Source organism: Tursiops truncatus, chromosome 13 (assembly GCF_011762595.2).
Source record: "Tursiops truncatus isolate mTurTru1 chromosome 13, mTurTru1.mat.Y, whole genome shotgun sequence".
NCBI classification, from domain to species: Eukaryota; Metazoa; Chordata; class Mammalia; order Artiodactyla; family Delphinidae; genus Tursiops; species Tursiops truncatus.
The window spans coordinates 65,480,432-65,506,015 of record NC_047046.1 but is presented as its reverse complement, the minus strand read 5'-3'; the positions used below and the strand labels follow the sequence as shown (position 1 = coordinate 65,506,015).

Here is a 25,584-nt window from a genome sequence, read left to right as displayed (position 1 = left end):
CTTAAGGTTTCTGAGTAGCGGAGTGACCTAATCTCACTTTGGTTCATGTGGAGAATAGACAGCAGTAGGGCAAGAATTAACACAGAGACCAGTTAGGAAGCTTTGAATTAATCCAGGGGAGATGTTTGGAACCAGGGTGGTAGCTTGTGAGACGGGGTCAATTTTTTTTTTTTTTTGAAGAATGATTATATCATTTATTTATTTATTTATGGCTGCATTGGGTCTTCGTTGCTGCGCGCAGGCTTCTCATTGCAGTGGCTTCTCTTGTTGCAGAGCACGGGCTCTAGGCATGCAGACTTCAGTAGTTGTGGTATGCAGGCTCAGTAGTTGTGGCTCGCAGGCTCTAGAGTGCAGGCTCAGTAGTTGTGGCGCATGGGCTTAGCTGCTCCGCAGCACGTGGGATCTTCCCGGACCAGGGCTCATGTCCCCTGCATTGGCAGGCAGATTCTTAACCACTGCCCTACCAGGGAAGTCCCTGAGAAGGGGTCAAATATTTGAAGGTAGAACCAAGAGAGAGCAAATGGCAGAGGTAGGACTAGAACCAGGTTTCTGAGGCTTAAGTTTTCTTTTTGATGCACCATGTTGCTGAATTATTTGGTAAAGTTAAAGAGAGTATCCCCAAGAAATAATCTGATTTCTGAGTCACGATTAAGGATTAGAGTTGTAATTTTTAGTTTACAGCTGAGGCACAGCTCACAATCACTCTGCCAAGAAAACTTTTGTAATTAGAAGTGTCCACATTTGTCATGTTGACCCATCAGAGGAAGGGAATTTTAATTACTTGAGCTTTGTGAGTTGCTGCATTGATCCTCGATTTAAAATATGAGTCTGAAACTGCACTACAGTTGTTAAAAAGACAGGCAAGTAGGTTCATCGAGTTAAACCTGCATTAGAAATGAACATCTGTCCATGTTCATCACAGCAGAGCATACGTCCTGCCTAAGCTTATTTGAAAACATGGTTCACTAAAAGTGACACATTTCCCAGGTATCAAGCTTTGTACACTGTGCATCATTATTACTCAGTGCAGAAGTTAGATGCCCAACACATTGCTTTGTGTGTAAACATAATAATATTTACATCCAGCATAATTCAAGAAATTTCATCTAACGCATCAAGTTCAAACACCCAGCCTGGGCTCAGTGAGCAGTGCTGGGAAGCATGGATACAGGAACCTGAAGTTCACAAGTGCCTGAAGGGGCACATGAGCTCATGACTGATGGCTCACAATCCTTCCTTCCCAGCTTCACGTCACCAGCCTGCAAGTTCTGACCTGTGTTTTCATGAAATGTAAATATCTACTCAGTACATTTGTTTCACAAGTATTCTAAATTTTATTAGGAAAAAAATGTTAACACATAAAATTAGAGAGAATAATACAACGAATGCTGTTCTAACCATCAGCTAGATCAAACAACACTTGACCATATCCACTCTATGTGTGTATGTATCCAATTATATTGCTTAGCCATTTTAAAGCATATTGTTTTATCCCTAAATAAATACCTCAGATGCACCTGCAGAAAATAAGGATACTCTCCTTCATAACCATGACTACTATCATAACTAAGAAAATGGATACTAGTTCTCTCACAGCATGTAATACACAACCTATATTAAAATTTCTATAATTGTCCATCAATCTTTTTTTCAAACGGAATCAAGGTTCACGGTTTATATTTGACTAAGCTCTTAGTCTTTTAATCTAGAACAGGAGCCCTTTATTCTTTTCTGTTACTGACTTGTGTTTAAGACATCACCTTACTTATGTCATATCTGGATTTGTCTGATTGCTTCTTCATGATAACATTTAACTTTTTTCTCTATTCCTTGTGTTTCCTACAAACCAGATGGTACAGCTAAACCAAATCATAAGCACTGGAATCAGTGGACTCAGTGAAATAGACTACCCTCCCCTGTGTGGGTGGGCGTCCTCCCATCCATCCACGACGTGAACAGAACAAAAGGTGGAGGAAGGAAGGAGGAATTTGCTCTTTTTTCCTGCCTCACTGCTCAGCTGTAACATCTCGTCTCATCTGCTCTGGCCTGGCTCCCCTGGTTCTCAGGCCTTCACGCTCAGACTGAATCACATCACCAGCTTTCCTGGGCCTCCATAATCCATAAGCTTGCGGAGAGCAGACCTGAGGGCCTCTCAGCCTCCATGATCACATGAGCCAATCCCTCATAATGAATCTCCACAGATAGATAGGCAGATAGATAGATAGATAGATAGATAAATAGAATGGATAGGCAGAGAGATAGATAGATTGGGGAGATAGAAGAGATAGGAGAGAGAGAATTAGATAGATAGAGATAGAAGAGACAGTCAATAGATAGATGATAGATAGATAGAAAGACAGATAGATGATAGATATAGAGATAGATATAGATAGATAGATAGATATAGAGATAGATATAGACAGATAGATAGCCTTTTGGTTCTGTTTCTCTGGAGAACGCTCACTAAGACATAGACTAACAACCTCCCTAAGCGCGCAAAAGAAACTCCATTAAATTCTTACAATCCAACCACTCATTTTCCATGACCTTACACGTCTTATTTTATCATCTTTTTCATCTCAAAATACTTTTATTACAATTTCATTACAGGCCAATGTTTACAGACTGATTTATACTGAACGCATTTCCGGTAAGCTGTTCCTTAACCACACATGGGAAAGCAGAATAACCACGTGGATGGGCTGCCTCCAAATCCAGCTTTTGCCTATAGACTGAAATATCATTAGTGGAATTTAGACACTAATGACCTTTAATTCCAAAGAGCCTGGATATCCTTGATCTTATCTTCTTGAACTTTGACTTTTATTATCACATTTGCAACCGTCTTACTGGGGTCAGCAGCACTGTCACTAAGCACAAAAACTAAATATGAACATTTTTATGCCTAGAACAGAGGCTCACATGGTAGGTGATTAAATATTTACTGTAAGGAAGTAGATTTTAAAATATACATGCTTTATTTATTTTTAAGTTTTATTTTTACAAGAAACAAAGAAAATGAAACGGCTAAAGAAATTATATATAAAGAAATTACATATAAGGAAACTATAGGAATAGCCTCTATCCCCTACTGTTGGCTGGTTCAAAAGCTCACAGGGCCTTATGTTATAACATATCGGGTAAGTCCTCCCCCTCGGACCTCTGATAGCCTCCGGCAGTGTCGTAAAATATTCAGTATCACGTGAAATCTCTTGTCAACTTTCAAAGCTGTGAACTCCTTTATGTCAGCTTCCACTACAAAATAATGGCCTGAAAATAAAGATATTAATGCTAATTTTTATTAGGACAACTTTCAAGATGAGTCTTCAGTGTATTACATTATGACTATGAATGGCATTAATCACTTTTTCCTATCATTATCCAAGCACAGTGAGAACTGGTATTCTTGCTAAAATAATAATTATTCTTTAAACTGAAGTTGCATAATGTTTACTGTAGCATTTCAGAAATGTAGCCCTGCTTATTATATCACTGGCTATCTGCTGGTATCTTTTGAACAATTCACTTTTCAAGACGCGGTATGGTAGTGGTTAAGAGAATGAAACCCACAGCAGCTTTATCACTTAACTGAATGACCTCGGGCAAGTAACTTAAGCCTTCTTTGCCTACTCTGAAAAACAGTAATAATAATAGTACACAACTCATAAGGATGCTGTGAGGACTAAAGCCCTTAGTACACTATCTGGCACACAGTAAGCGCTATAGTATAAGCATGAACAACCGTCATCATTACTATTCTAATTCTGAAAATACTGGATATCATTCCATAATAGACTCTAATGCCGTATTTCTCAGCCTCGGCACTACAGACATTTTAGGCTGATAATTCATTTTGTCAGGGCTGTCTTGCGCATTATAGGGTACTTCAGCTGCATCTCTGGTTTCTGCTCACTAGATGCCAGCAGCACCTCCAACCCCAGCTATAACAACCAAAAATGTCTCCAGAGATGGCCAAATGTTCCCTGGTGGGAAAACTGCCCCTGATTGAGAACTACCTCTCTAGAGTTAGAAGTTTCTGGAATTAATCTTGTTTCTCATGTTTAGTTACATTCCAAACAGTTGACGTGTACACATATATATACCCTCATTTTACCTTTGGTTTCCTTCGTTTCTTCATCAATAAATCTGTGATAGAGATTTCTGGCCACAGAACTCATAGACTTTTTTGGTTGATGTAAGATCTTATATTTACTAACTACTGCCTTGTTGATTTCTTTAATAACGTCATTAATTTGACAATAGGTTAAGCGTGATTTCATGTACCTGTAAAAAAGAAAATGATTAATTTTTCTAAAGAATCATCATACACAATTGTTTTCTTTGCAAAACATTTACATATGATGACTTTATACAGTAGCAAAGCTATTAGTACTCTATATAAAAAATTGTATACCAACTTCCAAATAAACCAGACACATCTCAACCGTTGAAAAATTAGAGACCACAATATATTAGTGCTTATCTTCCCTAGTTATGTCTGGATACATAAATTCTTATTCTCCACCTACAGAATTAACATTACAATTTAAAATAGGTTTTCAAACTCTGATTCAAATAGACTGATTAATTGCAAATAGAAGTTTATTTAAATATTTTTAAATGTTTGTGAGCAAGGGAAAGAAAAATTTAAATATTAATAAATTATATAACTCATACCACTCTAGTTTCCTGCAAAAATGGATCTGTTCAGAGAGAAAAAGAAAAAAGGAGGAGGAAGAGGGGGAAGAGGAGATGAAGGATGACAAATGTGACAACAAAGATGACCATGCTGATCGAGACGAAGAAGAACTGATGGTACAGGGGCTGCAAAGGGACAAAAGGGCCCAGAAGTTAAGCTGCACAGTTGGCCAGCAGAGGAGAACTACAGGCAGCCTCCACGGACAGCTCACTATTCATTCTGAACTCAAATGCCCTTAAGCATTGTCTCTTTCACGCTAAAGCCCACTCTTCCAATCCAATTTCCCTCCTGCCCATCCTCCCAGTCATCAGGGTCTTAGAATATAAGAATAGGAGACCCTTGATTCTGAGTGGTCTGTACAGACCAAAAACAAAATTTTCATGATCTGCTTCAATTTTTCCCTTCAATAAATCATGGATTCATTATGTTAAACTCTGTCCCTTGCCTCTATTCAAAGGGGCAGTTTTCTAATCGAAACTTCCTTAAGATAAAATAATATATAAATATGTTTAAAGGAAAATGTTCATATTGACCAAAACCCATTCATTTTCATTACTCCCTTCCTTTCTAGATTCATTTTCACCACTCATTTTTCTAACCACAATTTCCACAGTTGATGCCACAGCTCAACACAATGTAATTCCTTTAAATCATGTGAACTATTTCCTAATTTCCTCAAAACAAGTTCCAATGTTTTCTACTTTAATTCCATCTCAGTATTAACTTTTTTTGTTGTTGTTTTGTTTCTTTGTTCGTTTTTTGCGTTACGCGGGCCTCTCCCTGCTGTGGCCTCTCCCGTTGCGGAGCACAGGTTCCGGACGCGCAGGCTCAGCGGCCATGGCTCACGGGCCCAGCCACTCCGCGGCATGTGGGATCTTCCCGGACCGGGGCACGAACCTGTGTCCCCTGCATCAGCAGGCGGACTCTCAACCACTGCGCCGCCAGGGAAACCCTGTATTAACTTTTTAAAGATAAATAAAGTCCTATGCTTGGAACACATTCTTCCTTATCCTAATCTTCTAACTTCTCTCATTCGTTAAATAACTCCTTAGTTTAAAAATGAATACTCTAGGGCTTCCCTGGTGGTGCAGTGGTTGGGAGTCCGCCTGCCGATGCAGGGGACACCGGTTCGTGCCCCGGTCCAGGAAGATCCCACATGCCACGGAGCGGCTGGGCCCGTGAGCCATGGCCGCTGAGCCTGCGCGTCCGGAGCCTGTGCTCTACAACGGGAGAGGCCACAGCAGTGAGAGGCCCGCATACCGCAAAAAAAAAAAAAAAAAAAAGAATACTCTACCATGACTATTCTAATATCCTTCCTTCAAGGAAGCATTTTCTGAAGACCCTTCTATTCCAATGTTCTCACAGCCATTTGTTCTTCCCTTTAGCTCAGCCGATGAGCAACAACAATAACAACGACAATTTAAAAAACCGAATAGCATCAAACAGAATTTTAGCGACAATAAAGCTGTCAATAAAGGAAAGGACCAAGTGACCAAATCAAACAAACAAACAAAAAAACTAAAGAGAATTGTCAGCCTCATTCCTAGTCTCAGAACAGTGAAATTGCCAGGTATTTTTCAAGTGGCTACTATGCATATGAAGAGATGGTCAACATCCTATGTCATCAGGAAACTGAAAAGTAAAGCAATCAGGTACATTATACTTACTAGAATAGCTAATAGAAAAAAACTGACAAAACTAAATACAGCGGAGTATGGGGAACAACAGGAACTCTCATTCTGCTGGGAATGCAAAATGGTACAGCCACTATGGGAGACAGTTGGACAGCTTCTTACAAAGTTAAACAGTTTTACCATAGGATCCAGCCATCATACTCCTAGGTGTTGACCCAAGTGAGGTGAAAACATGTCCACACAAAAACCTGCACGTGAATGTTCACAGCAGCTTCAGTCATAATTGCCCCTAACTGGAAGTAACCAAAATGTTGCTCAACAGATGAATGAATAAACAAACTGTGCTACATCTACACGATGTAATATTAGTCAGTGATAAAAAGAAATGAGCTATCAGGCCATGAAAAGACATGAGGGGAACCTTAAATGCATATTACTAAGGCTACAGTGTATGACTCCAACTATATGACACCCAGGAAAAGGGAAACTATAGAGACAGTAAGAAGATCACTGGCTGCCAGGGGCTCAGCGGGGAGAGATGAAAGGGTGGCATACAGGGTAGTTTTAGGGCAGTGAAACTATTCTTATCATGGTGGACACATGACATTACGCATTTGTCAAAATCCATAGACTGTACAACACAAAGAGTGAAGCCCAATATAAACTACAGACTTTAGTTAATATCTAGTTAATAGTATCTAGACTGGTTTATCAATGATAACAAATGTACCACACTAATGCAAGATGTTAGTAATAGGGGAAACTGTTTTCAGGTATGAGAACAATGTACTATCTGCTCAATTTTTCTATAAACCTAAAACTGTTCTAACAAATAAAGTCTATTAATTAAAAAACAAACAACAAAATCCAGATGGACAACTCTCAGACAAGTAAAATAATCATGCCCTTTGCCCCAGGGATTCTCCTCCTAGGACACCATCTCAAGGAAATAAGGAATTATAAAATAGACTTGTCCAAAAGAAACTTCACTGCACCATTCTTCATAACAATGCAATCAACCCAAATACTTAATAACTTTTATAGAATAACTTTTATACTTAATAACTATTATACAACTATTAAAATCCAAGTTTTCCATGATAGTTAATGATGGAAAAATGCTCATGATTAAAAAAAAGTAAGTAAACTATATTCACAGAATAACTACATTGTTGTAATGACAATCAGAAACAACTTGTTATGTAGGTGAAGTTAAAATATAGAAGGAAATACTCTCTCTTGTCTGAGTGGTGGAATTACAGATGAGTTATCTTCTAACAACAAACATTTTCTAACAACGTGCATTATTTGTATAAGAAAGTAACAAGGAATGTAATAATATAAAGCCAGAAGTTAAGTAAAGCCCTGGAATTATGAGAGTTTAAAAACACGTATTTCCATAATTGGTTCCCCATGTCATCTGTGAAGAGCAAAGGAGCCCTCTCTCAGGGGAGGCATCTTGTCTTATTCACCCTGTATTCTTTTCCTCAGCACAGACTCAAACAAGTGTGTGGCATAAGTTAATGGACAAATGGAAACCGAACAAACACAGCACTCTCTGTTCTAATTCTCAAACCTATACAACACACTCACTTTCCTTAAAATTGCAGCAAAACTGAAGCTACTTCCGAAATGTAACTGGATAAATCTGTATCATAAAATGACCCTGAGAGGACTCAACAACAAATTGATCCATCTCTAGATCTCTCTATGAAAAGGTTTTACAACTAAACAAAAAACATAGGTGTTTTTTTTTTTTTGCGGTACGCGGGCCTCTCACTGTTGTGGCCTCTCCCATTGTGGAGCACAGGCTCCGGACGCACAGGCTCAGCGGCCATGGCTCACGGGCCCAGCCGCTCCGCGGCATGTGGGATCTTCCTGGACCGGGGCACGAACCCGTGTCCCCTGCATTGGCAGGCGGACTCTCAACCACTGTGCCACCAGGGAATCCCAAAAAACATAGTTTTAAACATCTTCAACAAAAGATTTCCTGCATTTTCACAGTACAATGTAAAACTATTTTAGAAAAGATCGATGTTGGAACACAGCATGTTACAATTAATATAATCAAGGCTTATACTTATCAACATGTATGTTGATTATTAAAGAGTTGACTTTATCTTAAAATGTATCTTAAATACTTACGCAGGAATGCCACTAAACTCATCAGACGTTACAAATGGCATTTCTTTAACATGTTTTTGTTCTTTGGAGGGCTTCTTTGTGGGTGCAGCTTCTTCAACTTTGACGGGTTCTTCAGGGTCAAGATCTGATCCATTAACACTACAGAATAGAGATGCACAGATGTACAGGTAATCGTCAGAATTCTGCAGCATACCAGAAAGCTTTGCAACTGAAAATGATCAGTATCAAACACATGATTCATCTTGTTATAAGTTTATAGCCAACCTTTTTTTCTATCCCTACCCCTAATGCTCATGAAGATCTGAATAGTGAGAATGTTAAAAAAGCAAGTCCCTAAATCTTCAGTAATATAATTGTTGTTTACACACTCAAAACATGGTGTAAGTAGAACATGCGCCAAACAGCTTCATCAGTTACCCCACTGGTTCCTCAAAGTCAATATGCGTAAAGTTGAATTTAACTTCTAAATGGCTTTTCTTCCTGACTTCCCTATTTCTGGACATGGAAACATCAATCACCTTACATTTCTATCTTTCTAATTTATCCCATTGGTTGCTAGTACAATAAGTCCCCTACATACAGATGAGTTCCGTTTCAAGAGTGCGTTCCTAAGTCCAATTTGTTCCTAAGTCCAACAAGTTAGCCTAGGTACCCAACTAACACAATCAGCTATATAGTACTGTGCTGTAATAGGTTTATATACTTTTCACACAGACAATACCTAAAAAACACACACAAAAAATAAAGAAAACATTTTTAATCTTACAGTACAGTGCCTTGAAAAGTACAGTCGTGCAGTACAACAGCTGACGCTTCTCAGCAGTACCAGCTATATCACCGCTGCTTTTACTCTTGTTTCTGGATATCCCGGGCTTGAAATAAAGATACTGTACTACTGTACTCTATACAATACTGTACAGCAAAGTACACAAAAGCACAACCACTTGTAGAGGATGCACGCATGTGACAATGCACACATGTGGCAATGTATGCCAGACACATGAACTAACTAACATGACTGGACATGCGAAAGCATGTTCACATCTTTGAAAGTTTGCAACTTGAAGGTTCGTAAGTAAGGACTTACTATATCAATCCTGCCTGCTACAGACTCATTTTAGTTGCCAGCAATGAGCATGGGTCACGCTTGGCTCAGTCCTGCCCAATTTCTGGAGTCAATGAGAAGCCTAATATAGCTCCTACCCACAAGCAAATAGAGTCTACAAATAGCCTGTATCTTTAGGTTGTTTAACTGCCAAGGAAGGAATGGAGCCCTGTTGCCAGCAGCAAGTCAAGCGATAAATGGAGATGGAATACAGGAAAGAGAAGATCCAACCCAGGAGCAAGGGAAGGGAATTCCAGGAAAGACAGGGAAGTGAGATCCCAAGACGACAGCTGAGTACCAGACACAGAGGGCAACCAGGCCTGACTGAGGTGGTGTGATGAGGATACGGCCACGTGGTGGGTTGTCAAGATGAAGATGCCCAATGTTATGGTAGCACGATCCTTACATGAATCCTAACCTGAGACTCCACGGTAAGCCTGGCTGATTCTTACCTGTACTTGCTTATCTTTAGGCCCTGCTGTGTGTATCAACTGAAAATAACCATTTCTACCTATAGAAAGGTTCTGCTGTGGCCTGGCCCTAAGAGCTGACGCTAGGCCATAGTGAGTTTAGAATAAAATTCCTCCTATTCCTCGGGCCATATTCCTGCTGGGTAGCCAATGTTCAGTCCAACAACCCTGGCAGATATCCTATGATGACCTCTGTTCCTAGCATTTATTCATGACCTTGCCCACTAATTTTCTCTTCTTGGAGTGAAATTCCAAGGTACCCTGACATACAAGGGACTCTGTTGAGCTTATCTGTTCCTGGAGACCTTCAACTATCAGCAGCAACATGGCTCTTTTCCTACACAGCAAGGTTCGTGCCTTCCTTTCAGTTTTCAAACTTAAGCAGTATGTTGTTTGTGGAAACACATACACAAAACTGTGATTATCATAAACTCCAGGACGATTACCTCTTTGATAGAGAAAGGGTCTGCAATAGAAAAAGTGCTATAGGTACTGGAGTGTCCTATTTCTTAATCTGACTGGTGGATACACTGATGTTTATCATGCTTCTTTAATTTACACTAATTACTTTAATTTACACTAATTACTTTAATTACTTTTCTGTATATATGATACATTCGAAAGTTAAAACGTTAAGTTAGCCATGGAATGTTTTTACGTACTTGGAGCCCCCTTTTAGAAATACAATTTTGTAAATCAACTATACTTCAATAAAGTTAAAGAATAAAAGAAATACAGTTTTGGGCAGAGGACTGGAGAGATGGGAGTGGAGAAATACTGGAAAGACAAAACACAGGAGCTCCCCAATCATGAAGACAAAAGATGACGGAAGATCTCGCGTAGCCAGACAATCAGAGGGAGGGCAGGGACAGACAAAACCCCGCAGAGGCCAAATGGACGCTGGGGCTGCGAGACAGAGAGACAGGTTGAAGATGCCGAGTTCCTGTCTAGGTGATGGGTGGGTAACAAGGAGACAGTTTAGTCTTAGACACGCAAAGCTGGAGGAGAGAACAGCTCATTCATGAGATTCCCAGCAAGCGATTAAAACAGAACTAGATGCCATGTCAAGGCCAGAGTTGGACATTTGAGAGCATTAATAATGGTGTTAAGTTTAAGCGTGAGTAAAACAGAGCTTCAGGACACACTTGTAATTTAAAAGAGGGCAGAGAAAAAGGAGGCAGCCTAGTCGAAGATGTAGGATGACAACTAAGAAAGCACAGTGGCAGTGCAAATAACAGAATTTCAAAAAGATGGGCAGCAAAATAAAATGTGAGAAGAATCAGGGCAGAAGAGGTATTTTTTACCCCTTTGTGACCTTCGAGCAATCATTTTCATAAGTATGGTAGTAATTAACAGCCAAAGGCTAGGTTTTAGGGGCTTCAGGAAAAGGGCAGGCACGAACATACACTGGCAGTGAACAGACAGAGGTAGGACAGTACTTTGAGGGTAAAAATAGAGCTAGGTTTTTGTTCCTTGAGCTGTTTTTAAGATGGGAAGCTCATTAATTTTAGTTTTACCCTAAGGCAGTGGTTCTCAAGGGTCAGGGGAAATTCTGCCCCGCAGAAGACATATGGCAATGTCTGGCAACATTTTTCATTGTCACAACTGGGTGGAGGGGTGGAGGTGGGAGGGGATAGAGGAGGCTACTGATACTTAGTTGGAAGAGGGCAGGGATGCTACTAAACATGCTATTTTCACAAAAAAGAATTATCTGACCTAAAATGCCAATAGAGCCAATGTTGACAAACTCTGCTCTAAGGGAAAGAAATGAGAAAAAGTAGAAAAAGACAGTCTAGAGGAGACTTACCCTTGGGAAAGAGGGGGGACAATTTTCCCAGAGACTGTGGGATAAGAAAACTGGTAAAGATGGGGGAAAGACTATTTCTTGTATAAGTAACAAAACAAAACAAAACAAAACCCTGGATAATCACTAACAAAATTGCAAGTATATAGAAAAGCAAAAAGATTTGAAGTGTTTGTTTTAATAGTTTGATAAAACCAGATAGTAAAAATAATTACAAACATACTTACATGTTCTGGGTTACTGTTACTTGAGGCAAATGGGGAGGTATGTTTTCTTTGAGATGTTCCACATCTTTATAATCTTCTTCAAGACATTCAAAGAGTTCCTAAAATAAAAAAAGAAAAAGCTCACAAATAAGCATCTGTCCTGCCTGTGTGTGTTTTAACATGTTAGATAGAACATGAAAGGGTCTTCCCTGGTGGTCCAGTGGTAAAGACTCTGCACTCCCAATGCAGGGGGCCCAGATTCGATCCCTGGTCAGGGAACTAGATCCCGCATGCCGCAACTAAGAGCCCGCATGCGGCAACAAAGATCCTGCATGCTGCAACTAAGACCCAGCGCAGCCAAATTAATTAATTGATTAATTATTTTAAAAAAGAGCATGAAAGACTACGTACCACAATCACAATGGTTCTGAGTATTCAAAACGCAGAGCGGTGAAAAAGCACTGAATACAGCAATATTTAAAAAGAGCCCTTTGGTTCTCGAGCTGATTTTGGATGGCGATATATTATTTTTCTCTACTGGATTTTCTCAGAGGACAATTGTTAGAATAACATTACAACAGGCAGGGTTGACATTCATGTCTTTCTAAAATAACCTTGGGAAGCAACTGAAAAGTATATGAAAGATTTATGTTTCTCATTCTGGTAAAGTGCTTTTGTTGACTTAGCAAACGTTCCCCAGTACCGGAGTGAGAATGCATTCCCAGAACGCAACGATGAGATACTGCTTGGAATGGCTTTCATATATTCCAGCTTAATGAAAATTCCTACTTGATCATAACCGCTTTCATTTTGTGTTGTCTTTATTTAACTTTCTCTAGAACTTGAGGTTATGAACTCATGCAAATTTAATAAGAAAAATACTCTGTACCTTCGGATTCCCGTCATCTGATTTTCAATCATAATGTAAACAAAAATTCCAAATAGTCTTTAATCCTGAGTTGAACATTCTCGAAACACACACCTAACCCCGGGCATTCTTGGGCAGGGTAGAAGTGAAACCATTATTGGTTGCTGTTTTGAATTTGTATAACATCTTTCTTTTAAAGAGATGAATGATGTTCAGAGATACTAATTTCATTTCAACTGATAGTAGGATAGGCACAATCATGCCCAGTCCCAGAGCTGAAAAATCTTTACAGACATTGAAGATTATAAGGCTTAAAAAGGACCAGAGAGGCCACCTTGACCATATCAATGGCTCTAAGAGCATGAGGTAATTATGGTACAGATTGAATAGTTTCCCATCCCATCAGAAAGTACACTAGCACTTTGATTAGGTGAAGGCTTATTTAGAATAAAATGTGTATGTGAATGAGGCTCAAGTTTTTCTTTGCTTGAGAATCCTTATACTATATTCTATAGAAATAGAGAAATGCAGAATAGAAGGGACCCAAGAAATAGTTCAGTATGACCCATTACTTTTCAAGTGAGGACACTGAAACCCCAAGAGGAAAAATGACCTTCTCAGGGTGGCAGGAGGTGCTTCGGGGAGCCAGGGTGAGAATCCACATCTCCAAACCCCAGGGCAGGCATTCCTCCTACACCACACTCCCAGGAGATCATTTATTTAAATTAAACCTACCAAGAATTATTTAGGAGAGACTTCTCTGGTGGTGCAGTGGTTGAGAATCTGCCTGCCAATGCAGGGGACATGGGTTCAATTTCTGGTCTGGGAAGATCCCACATGCCACGGAGCAACTAAGCCCATGTGCTATAACTACTGAGCCCACGCGTCACAACTACTAAAGTCCGCATGCTCTAGGACCTGCGTGCCGCAACTAATGAGCGCTCGTGCTGCAACTACTGAAGCCCGCACGCCTAGAGCCCGTGCTCCACAACAAGAGAAGCCACCGCAATGAGAAGCCTGCGCACTGCAAGGAAGAGTAGCCCCCGCTTGCCGCAACTAGACAAAGCCCACGCACCACAACAAAGACCGAACACAGCCAAAAAAAAAAGAAAAAAAGAATTATTTAGGAAATATTCCTTTTTAGTAAATAGACTGGCTACCAGCATGGAGGAAGAAACACATCTGGAACTCTGGAGTCCTTTATACTGGGAAAATAAAATGCAAATGGCACTCTTTACCGTTAATAATAACTTACAAAGCTAAGAACATTATAAACTTAAAGAATCCTTAAGAATTCCCTGGTGATTAGGGAGTCTGTATCTATTGCCTTTTTATTTTGTTTTTTTCACTAGAAAACCATTACCTTGAGTGAACTGTTGGTTTGTTCTTGATACTGAATTTCCAATTCCAATTTATTTAGAAGTTCATTTACTACAATGATCTCATCTCCTATTTTATTTAATATAGTCTTCAAGGTAGGTTCTTGCCCTATTAATAAACAAAGATAAAATGGAAAATAAAATGTACAGAAAAGCAAAAAACATACATGTATCCAACTGAACTCTTGGGACAGAGCTCTACCTTAAAGAGACACTGAGGGTTGAGAAAGAACTATTGTTTCAGCCCCTAGGAACTGTCTCTATGGATAATCTTAAGAACTCATTTCTAAGTAATATGAAAAAAAAGGAAGGGAGAGATAATTACACTGTTTCCCCTGAATCTTTTGCTTCTGGAGAACTGTTCCACTAATAAAACACCTAGAAATGCTAGATAAAATACACACCCCTTTACATGCATAATCGAGCTCTTATGAGAAAAAGGTAAATCACCAAGGGCTTCCACATGAAGAGCGAACCACAGACCAGGCAGTACGTGTCAGCTGATGCTGCAGCAGCCCTAATGGTGGTGGGGTGGGGGACGAGGTACAGAGGAATGCTGGAGAGAGGAGGCTGTCACTCTCAGCAACCTAATATATTTGGTTTTAATGGGGATAAGAGCCAAGGCTTTGGGACTTCAAAGCACAGGATGCTGAAAGTGAGAATGCCTAACGAGGCCAGGATCCCTCTTCATGGGCTATATCTTCAGTGAATGTGTAAACCTGAGAAATTCTAATCACTGGCCAGGAAGATAAGCTTATGTTTGGACTGGCCTGCAAGAATGGGTGGGAGGCGGCGGAGAGTAGCCTGCTCTCAAATTCCCAACCCCACCTCCTAATCCCTCTCTCTAGCTTCCTAGATACGAGGATGGGAAAACCAGAGTCCCCTCCGCCCTAGAAATAAGAGAAGTAGTAAAAAAAAAAAAGAATTCTTAAGGGCAGATCAAAAGCACAAAAAGGAAAACTATCCTCACAATCAAATCTTTCCATCTTCACTTCTAGCAACCAAATCATGAAATACACATAACTGAAAACATCCTGTGACCACATCTATAGATTACAGATGCAGTAGAGAGAAATGGCTAAAGCCTCCAGGCCTAAAGTCAGAGACACCAGTACCTGCCCTCAGAGGGTTACTGGGAAGTAGGAAAGTACATATAAGATGGGTGAGCACTGTGCTTGGAACCTAGTAAAGCACTCAGTAAAGGCAAACTATTATTAATTGACGTAATCTAATAAAGCAATGCAAATTGCATTTGACAGTAGGTTCATAGCAACTAAAAGAAATTAACAAGTAAATTAGAGTATTGATGTCTCTGCTGAGATTAATTGCAGGGGGTAAAACAACTAGCTGGATATACTGGTATCTCAAATAACTTCGTCATCGAAATTTTAGGGCCTTGTTTGCTGATTTATAGTAAAATAAATTCACTACTTTTGATAGTAGTGATCTAGTAAATTACAGCAGCCAAAGTGGCAAACAAATTACTAGGCTTTCCTAAATAGGCCATGGAACCAAACAGACAAATTGTTCTCTCCACGTACAAATGATGGTTACCCAGTGTGTAGTTATCTAACAGGTCAGACTGCTTCATCCAGGCTTCATGCTTTGATGGGGTCATTTGAATTCAAGGTTTGATCGTTAACAGATCACTAAATTATATTTTTCCAATAGTAATCATGCCCTCAGAAAGAGAATCTAAAGAAGACTACTTATTAAAAACCTAAATGTCCTTTTTCAGATTTTCAATAAAAGTGGCATAGAAGTAGACAAGTACGACACTGGGAATCGGGACACAAAACCTGTAGTTCCAACTGACTACCCATGAGCTGGGGGACCGGGGCAAGTCACCTGACTTCTGAGCCTCAGTTTCCTCATGTGCGAGACCAGGGGGCTTGAGAAGATGAACCCACAGTCCCTTCAGCTTTAACTTTCTACAGAATATGTCAGCCACCAACGGTAAAATGGATGAGGCTCTTTATCAGTGGTTCCCAACAAGAGACGGAGAATATCAAAGTCTCAGAAGGACATGTATAATTTGAAGGGACATTCCAACAGTATAATTTCATATTTGAATTTTTTTAAATTATCAATTCATAATACAAACTACAATAAAAGTTCAACAGGATCTTCCCAGCAGATGGAATTTCACCTATCAATAAATCTTTAGCTTTCCTAGATACGGCTGGGAAGTACATCATTTTTGTAAACAATATTTTTCCACACTTCACAAGGATCTCCTACTTCTCTGCACTTCCATTGCATCATCCACTTTCAGCACTTCAAAATATCTTGGAAGATGGTTACAATTGACAAGTTTCTGGATGTTCAAAAAATTAACTTCATTTTCAATTAGTTGTTTCCTAGTGATATATATTGATCAGCTTCCTCCAAAGCAGTCTGTAAGATGGGTTATGGGCTACTTCTAGCTCTGTGGATCTTTTCCACTTCTGGTTTTTTCCTTGTCTTTTCGTATCTCTACTTAGCTCTAGAACTAGGAACATTAAATAACCTTCAAATCTTACTATTCTGCCTTGTGTGTCTCAGAAAAACATAAGTAAATAAATATAATTAATAGCTAGTTCATTGTTCAATGTAACTTACATTTTAGTATCCTCTGCAATATTCAAAATACTGAGGGCAGACTGTTTTAAGAATCACCATTCAAAACTTAAAATTACCTCTCTAAGATACATTCACTTAACCAGGCATAAGATATCAAAGTGGGACAATAATCATAATGCATTTTGTATGTACAAAGTCAGTGGAATCTGTTTTACTTACCACAATTTCTTAACGACAGAGTTTTTTTAATATTGCCAATCTTTTCATTAATATGAGAGCATAATTGTTCCAGATCCGAGGAGGCCATCCTTTAAGCCTCTGAAGAAAAAGATATACATTTATAAAAAAAGGGAAGCCAGACAAATTTATATTCACTTTCAAAATCCAAGAATGGTAAACACCCAGTAAGTCACATGTCCTTGAAAAGAAAGTACAAAAACTCAAGAGAAATATCTTTCAATTCTACAAAATTCAGTTTCTGTCCAAAGTCCAGCACTGACTTGTCTTAGAGCTTTCTGTGGTTAATGCATCCCAAACCAGGGTACAGGGGATAAGCCTGTGTCATTTCCTTATAGATTTAAGGGGACAAATGCCTTTACTTACACATAAAGACAACATTGGCATTTTCTTTGAAAACTTAAAGACCCAAGAATTTTAAGGAAAAACACAGTAAGTTCAAAGAAACGGGTCCAGGTAAGCATTTCTCCCATGCTGTTGGGTTTGGGGCTTTACTATTTGGGGTCGGTAAGGACGTGGAGGGAAGAGAGGAAAGAAATCAGGTACTATTCACTCCGAGGGTTTATGAGGTCTAAAGCATCCACCCCGGCTAACCGGGCGAAGCAAGGTCAAGCCCTCTCTTCCGCCCTACGCGGCACCGCCCCGAGCCCCCCACCCCGCCCAAGCAATGCCTTCCGCCCGCTTCCGAAGGCGGGATCCTCAACACCAGACTCCAACCTTTTGCGGATCCAGGAGCAAAGGGCCCACTCACTGCGGTCGCGAGGCGAGAAGACCCCTCCAGTCTCCACCGGAAGCCCAGGATGGCGAGACCCGGCTCCGGGAGCGAAATTCAAACTGCCCGCCGGGTCTTGGTACCGCGCAAGCGCACATCAGCGCTCGCGGAACACTGCTTAGAGGCCTCTTGCGTTTCCAGGTTTACCCAGGGCCGCAGCTGAGCGGGGCCAGGGGCGGGGCAGTGGTGCGGGGCCGGGCCGGGGAAAAGGCGGGGCTGGGTTGGCTCGGGCGCGAAAGGCTGCCGCGACAAATGCCCCTCCTACTCCGTGCCGTAACGGGTGATTTCAGTCGGTCACCCAATCCTGACCGTCCAGCAGCCAGGGCCAAGCGCTCGGGGGATCAAATCGCGAGCTTAAACTGGGTCTCCAAGTTGGCTACACATTAGAATCACCAGGGCAGCTTTTACAAATTCCAGTGTCTAAGCCGTACCTCAAATCAGTGAATTCAGACACTCTGTAAGTGTTGATTTGTTTGAATTAGAATCCAAGCAATATTTACACATTGTTATTTGGTTGATACATTTCTTAAATCTCTTTTAATTGCAACAGGCCTACTTATTTAGAGCTAAATTCTTTTAGCAGGAACGAAGCCTTTCATTGTAGGACTAAATGTAAGGCTTAAAATGTCAACATTCTATGAAAAATAACATAATAACAGAAATTCACCCTGCAGCATCAAGGACAAACATTATCAGATTACTTCCCATGAGAAAATAAACAAGAAGAAGAGAGCGTAAAGGCACTGAATACAAGACGAGAGGGGGGAAATGTGGAAAAAATACAGAAATGAGCAGTTGGATCACTGCCTACTTCTTATTTCCTTCTGGGACTGGTTTACTTGGCAGGACTTCTTCAGCTGCAATGACAGAAACTCTATCCAAACTGACTTAAGCAAGGAAAAAGACTTTATATGGCGTATAAAACTGTAAAGTGTGTGTGTGTGTGTGTTCAGTTACAGCTGAACCCAGGTACTCAAGAATACTATTAGGAAGCCATCCCCATCTCTCAGTTATGCGTTCCTCCCTGTTGGTTCCATTCTCAGGCGGCCTTTTCCCTATGGTAACCTCTGGTACCTCCAGACTTATACCTCAATGGTTAGCAGTTCTTGCTTTCCTAAGAGATCTAGCAAAAACCCCAGGATGGAATCTCAACAGCCTGACTTGGGTCATCTGCCCACTCTGAATCAATCAGTCTAATTTGGAGGGGTGAAATGGTCTGATTCACTAGGTAGCCTGGAGCTGGAAGCCAGGACAGCCCTACCCAAAACACAAAGTCTGAGAGTAGGACACAGGTAGTTTCTCAGGAAAATCTAGCTGCTTTTATGAGACAAAGGGGACAGCGAGAAGTAAAAACAAAACAAAAACCTGCCTTCTTCAGGGTTATGACTCATTCAAGGTGAAGGAGACAACTTGCCTCACAGAAATTATGTTATGGGGAATTAAAATTTATTGGTATCCCATCTCTTTCCACAGAGAAGCTATGTTCCATTGTCATCCACAAATTACAAGTAGGAAAGAGCTATTCTGCATTGGAATGATTGTATTGCTGATATAATTCCTTGGAAAAATTCCAGAACCATTGCTACAATTCACTATTCACTTCCATAGTGTTCTGAGAAGGATTTTACTTATGATACTGATATTGTCAAGTTCTAAATCCTTTATATATTCATCCATTCTCATCTCCATTTCTTTCATTATGTCAAGAAGATTTATTTTTCATTCTTTTTCAAGCTGAGATGGTCGGTTGAGAGAAAGTTATTTGTGTTTGGAATCTCAATAATTTATTTCTTCCAGGATAGCAATGTCCTGACCTGCACCTATCTTCCCTTTCCTGTTGAAGTACCTCTGGACAGTCATATGACGAGAGGGAAAAGAATGAAAAGAGCAAGATGTAAGAAATTGCTGGACTGTTCCTTGCAAGAAATATGAGCAAAAGTAATGTGAATCCTAGTCTTCAGAGAAAAATAGTAATAACAATAACATCAATTAACATTTATTGGGTACTTATTCTAATTCAGGCATTTTACATAAATTATCCTGTTTAACCTTTGTAATAAATTTATGAATACTTAAATTATGATCTGCACTTTACAGATGAGGAAACTGAGGCTTATAATTAAGTAACTTAATTATAAGCCCAAGTCAATAAATGGCAAAGTGGATCCCTGACCTCAGAACTGTCCTCTTTACCATGATGCTCTGCTGCCTCCCCAGGAGAAAGGGGTCATTTGCTCCCGTGTTTTGTGTTTCTGAACCTATAGACTTCCATCATCATTTAATTCCCTCATGACATATCACAACATGAGCAATTTTAGATTACCTATAAATTTGAAGTTTTTGATACCCAATTGACTTTGACAGAAAAGACTTTATTCATACTTTTTGTACTTCTCTTTGTCTTTCTCTTGTAGCTAAATGTCGAGCTTAACCTCTGGATGTCCCTAAACTGTCACTGTAGACTAGAGATCAAAGATCTCGTTAAGCAACAGGCCTCTGCATTTCTAGGCAACTTGGGAAATATTTATTCCTCTGGTTTTGACCGATGACTAGTGACCAGTGGGTCCAATAAGTTTTGGGACAGGTTCATAGCTCTCTAGCGCTGATGGGTCTTCCTTTCTGAGATGCCTCACTGATCACACAGGATAAGTCTGACCTTTTAAGGAGTTATAACATCCAGACAGATTATGTTTTTACATTTACCTATTAAAATACTCTCCTTTAGCTTGTTTTATTTATTTATTTATTTATTTATTTATTTCTGCCCTGCGTGGCTTGCAGGATCCTAGTTCCCCAACCAAGGATTGAACCCAGGCCACGGCAACGAAAGCACCAAGTCCAAACCTCTGGACCACCAGGGAATTCCCTGTTGCCTTGTTTTTAAAAGCCATTTTCTAGATGAAAAAATTAAAATCCAAAGCATGTACTTGTAATACAGATCCCACAGGGACTATTTCTCAATTCTCATTAGCCGTCATAGCAGCTGAGGTCATCCCAGAAAATCAAAACTTGTCACTTTTACAATGTTTCATACCCTAAAATGATTTATAGGGGAGTTTTTTTTTAAACCAGAGAGGAGAGGAAACAGAAAAAAAGCTTACCCTTTCCCCCAGTGGTCTTTCTTAACTTTATTGAGTCTTTATCTTATGTATAATTTTTTAGTTTTATAGTCAAGCCGCAATTTCTGTGCCAGAAGGCTGCTCTTAACAAAGGCCCAGAGGCATGTAATGTGATTAGAGGCAGGAAAGGAAAGTCCCCAGCAAGAAAACTTCCCTCTCTCTCTCATCTAAAAATTCCACCCAATAGTAAGACAGAGGAAGATACAAAACAAAACCATCAGGAGACCTTTTCATAGTCCCAGCTCAGTCATTAACTGGCTCTGTGAACTTGAGAAATGAACCACTTCTGAGATCACATCTGGCTCAAAGCATCAGACATTTTTTTCTTCAAAAAAAGTTTCTCTCTTTCTGTAACTTGCTTTTTAAATATAAATATGACTAGGTAAGGATAATAGACTTTTAAGTTAGAAAAGAGAACTAAGATTGTCCCATGGATTTTCCTTTCCTTACTTATTAACAAATGTACCTCAAATAAGTTTTTTGTTTTTTTTTTAAAAAAACCCTTTCCAAAGAACCACTAATAACTGTCGACAAAGAAAGAGAGATAATGTAAGGTAATAAACATTTAAAACTGATGTCAAGGAGGGAAACAAGATTCTGGAGCAGAGAGAAGAAGCAGAGCATGGCCTGGCTTCTAATGACACCACCACCCCGGAAATCATATTGGAGAACCTACATATCTGAGAATTGAAGGAAATCTGAAGATTACCACCTGAGGGATAGTCTTCCTTTTTTCCCTCTTCTCGGCCATGGCTCTCTTTCTAACTGAGTCTAGTTTCCCATTGGAAAATGATCCAAAGTTTGAGCTATTCCTCAAAGCAATGGACTATTACTTGAAATTGCGAAAAGCAGAACATTGGTTTAGGATGTCTAACAATGAAAGAAAAAAGGGAGAAAGGAAGGCAAGGAAGGAAGAAACCATGCAAAGAAAATAAAGAAAATGACCTACAGGAATACATATTTAAAGGAATGGAAGAAATTTTATATCCATATGAATTATATATATATTAATTAATTAAAACTAAGACCTCATAGAAAAGAGAATAAACAGAAACAAAAGAAAAAGATGTAAGGAAAGCATTAGACTTAAAAATATAAATTGAGAGTCCAAACAACACCATTACAGAACTAGTATACTGAAGTACAAATAGCAAGAAATAGAAAAGACACCATTGAAAATTAAGTTAAAAGAGAAGTTTAAGATGATTACAGTACATGCAGTTGAAAAAGCAAAGAAAGTAAAGTACATACAGAGAAGCCCACAGAAACAGAAGATAGAAATGATCCAACATGAGGATAACTGGTGTCCGAAATGTAAAGTTCACCAAAAATGGGCCAGAAGAATCCAAAAGATGTAATAAAGGTGATTACCTAGGGGGGGAAAACATTGAGCCTCTAGATTGCATTCCAGGAAAATTTACTAAGAGATACTCTACAACTAGAAATATTCAAGTTAAGTTATTCAACTTTAAAGATAAAGAGTTCTTTAAGCATTAAGGTAAAAAGCAAATTGGCTACAAGAAGGGAAAATATCAGGGTGCCTCAGATAACTGCACTTAACTTTTTATTTTGAAAAATTTCAAACATACATAAAAATCGAAACAGTTGAGCAACAAACACTCATATATCCTTCACTTAAATTCTTCAAATGTTAATATTTTGCCATATTGTGATATATATGTACTTCAGAAATATTATTGTATATTGCAAAATCTAGGGAAACCACTTGTATTTGGCCGTACTGCTCAGCTTGCAGGATCTTAGTTCCCCAACCAGGGATTGAATCTGCACCATGGCAGCGAAAGCACCAAGTCCTAACCATTGGACCACCAGGGAATTCCCCAAAATTTTTTAAAAGAAGAATAATTGTTTACTAATAAAGAATGCTCAACTAAAACCAGAGAAGTTAGGAAAATAAGCCTCTGGTGACAAATAGAAAATAGTTACAAACATTGTTAGTATTAATCCAAATATACCAATAATCACTTTAAATGTGAATGGGTCTAATTACACCAATTAAAAGATAGAGATTGTCAGACTGGATTTAGGAAAAACACCACACACACACAGGACCCAACTATATGTTGTCTATAAGAAACCCACTTTATATATAAAGAATCTAATAGATTAAAAGTAAAGAGAGAGGTAAAGATATACCATGATAACACTAATCAAAAGAAAACTGAAATAGCTATATTAATTTTGGACAAAGTAGACTTCAGACCAAGAAAAATTATCAGAGATAAACAGAGACACTACATAATAATAGAGGGGTCATTCTCCAAAAAGACATACAATCCTAAACACATATGCACCTATCAACAGCATCAAAATACATGAGGCAAAAACTGATAGAAACGAAAGGTAAAATAGACAAATCCACTCTCACAGTTGGAGACTCCAAAACCCTCTGTCAAATAACCAATAGATCAAGCAGGCAGAAAACATTAAGGATGTGGTTTAACTGAACAACACTATCAATTTGATCTAATTAGCATTTATAGAATACTCCATCAAACAGCAGAATAAACATCATTTTCAAGCTTGAATGGACCATTCACCAAGAGAGACCACATTCTGGGCCATAAAATATACCTTAACTAATTTAAAAGAAGAGAAATAATACATAGTATGTTTTCAGACAACAATGGAATTAAACTGGAAATCAATAGTAAAAAGATAGCTGGAAACTCCTCAAATATTTCGAAATTAAACAACAACCTTCTCAGCAACACATGGGTGAAAAAAGGAGACTCAGGTGAAATTACAAAATACGTGAGAGTTTCACTCCTGGGATGGCAATGTGGGGAGCCCCTAGGACCTGCTCCCCAGCGGAACAAACATAACTAGTGTAGACTGTGAAGGGAAAAAAAGCCATTTAAAATGTCTGGAAGTTGTCTGAAGGGCATACAGAAAATTAAGAAATATTTATTCATAAAGGCTTCTAATACTTAGTTAAGACCAGTGAAAGTCTGTGGGCCTTGAGCCACCACCTCCTTCCTGTCTTTCCAACTCCAGCTCAGCTTGACGGAAGCTCTACTCCAGGCAGTTGTGGCCAAGAAGACAGTGGCCACAACATTTCGCTCTCCCCTCGGGTTTCTATCAGGGAACACAGTATCTCACCAGCAGGGCAAGCCACCAGTATTGCTCATTCCCTCTAACTCTGAGTTGAAAAGCCTGAATTTCTGGTGAGAGCGACCAAAAAGTCGGGGGATCCCCTTCCTCTACGCAGCCCCTCCCTACGAAGAGGCTCCACCCCAGGCTTGGCAGGCTGAGACTACTAGGGCCCCAGTGGCCCTCCCTCCAGCTCATTCACAGGGCAGAGGGTCCATGCTGGGAGGGGCCAGCCGCGAAGACCCCACCCAGCACCCAGAGTAGTGGTTCGAGATTTTGCCCTTTGGGTAACATTTTAATTTTCACTTTTGCCTTTTGATGTACTCTTTAAATCTTTATATGTAAGCATCTGTCATTTTAATGAAAAAGTAAACCAGTATGGGCTTTCTTTAAACGGGGTGAGGGTGGGGTTTGGACTGGAAGCAAATATGTCAAGTAGGCTAGCAGTGGTTATAGCCACTGTTACTGCTGTGATAGGATTTTTGTCCCTGCATTTTCAATACACATAAATAAAGGACGCACGGTCTTAGCTTGAGCTTCTTTAACAAAATTTATAGTCTCGGTGTCTTAAACAACAGACATTTACTTCTCACAGTTCCGGAGGCTGGGAAGTCCAAGATCAAGGTGCCAGCTGATTCGCTTCCTGATGAGAACCCACTTCCTGGCTTGTAGACAACCACCTTCTCTCTGTGTCCTCCAGTGGCAGGAGTGGTTGGGTTGGGGTAGGGCGGGGATGGGGAGAGAGGAAGAGAGAGAGAGAGAGAGAGAGACATCTTGTCCTCTTCTTATAAAGGCCACCAATCCTATCAAATTAAGCTCCCCAGCCTCATGATTTCATTTAACCTTAATTGACTCCTAAAAGTCATATCTCCAAATAGTCACAATGTTGGGTTAGGGCTTCAATATATGAATTTTCAGGGGACACAATTCAGTCCATAGCAAGGTTGGCAGTCTCCAACTGAGGCTGGGAGGCTAATCTTCTATATCTCTGGCTTCTAGAGTCTAGCATTTAAAAAATTTTTTTAATTATTTTTTTTTTCAGCTGCGGCATGTGGGATCTTGGTTCCCAGACCAGGGATCAAACCCGCGCCCCTTGCAGTGGAAGTGCAGTCTTAACCACTGGACTGCCAGGGAAATCCCTCGATTCTAGCAGTTTAATGTGACAGAATGTGTATATGTAATAGTAGGATAAGATGAAAGGATCAGCTGCCTATTTAGAGGAAGGGACAAGGACACAAATGAAAGGTATTACTTAATAATTTTTCAATAATAAGAAAATCCATCCTCTTTCTCATTCACATATTCTAGAGAATGGTTGCTGCATACAGGGGTATAAAATGTCCAATGCAAACACTAGCAATGTATGAATAATCCCTTGAATCCTGGTAGGCTGTGGGTGACCTGACCTCAAGAGAGACTCAGAGCTGCCTGGAAATTGGAGCACTGGTTTCTATCAGTACTTAAAAGGAA

At 39.7% G+C, this 25,584-nt stretch overlaps 1 protein-coding gene across 3 annotated transcripts in view; it reads right to left on the bottom strand.

Annotated features, from left to right (window-relative positions):
• Positions 1-2,955: 2,955 nt before the first annotated feature.
• SKA1 (spindle and kinetochore associated complex subunit 1) overlaps positions 2,956-25,584 on the bottom strand; it is a 31,769-nt gene continuing 9,140 nt past the window's right edge. Inside the window, exons 1-7 of one of the 3 annotated variants that reach the window (XM_019936431.3) lie at positions 17,827-18,041; positions 17,092-17,190; positions 14,295-14,419; positions 12,085-12,182; positions 8,479-8,616; positions 4,115-4,284; positions 2,956-3,270 (exon numbers count right to left, since the gene is read on the bottom strand). In XM_019936431.3, the coding sequence (XP_019791990.1) occupies positions 3,122-3,270; positions 4,115-4,284; positions 8,479-8,616; positions 12,085-12,182; positions 14,295-14,419; positions 17,092-17,179 (768 nt within the window). In that variant the 5' untranslated portion in view covers positions 17,180-17,190; positions 17,827-18,041 and the 3' untranslated portion in view covers positions 2,956-3,121. Of the gene's footprint in view, positions 3,271-4,114; positions 4,285-8,478; positions 8,617-12,084; positions 12,183-14,294; positions 14,420-17,091; positions 17,191-17,826; positions 18,042-25,584 lie in introns of those variants that run through there. The other 2 variants (XM_019936432.3, XM_073790735.1) reach the window with 2 other exon arrangements.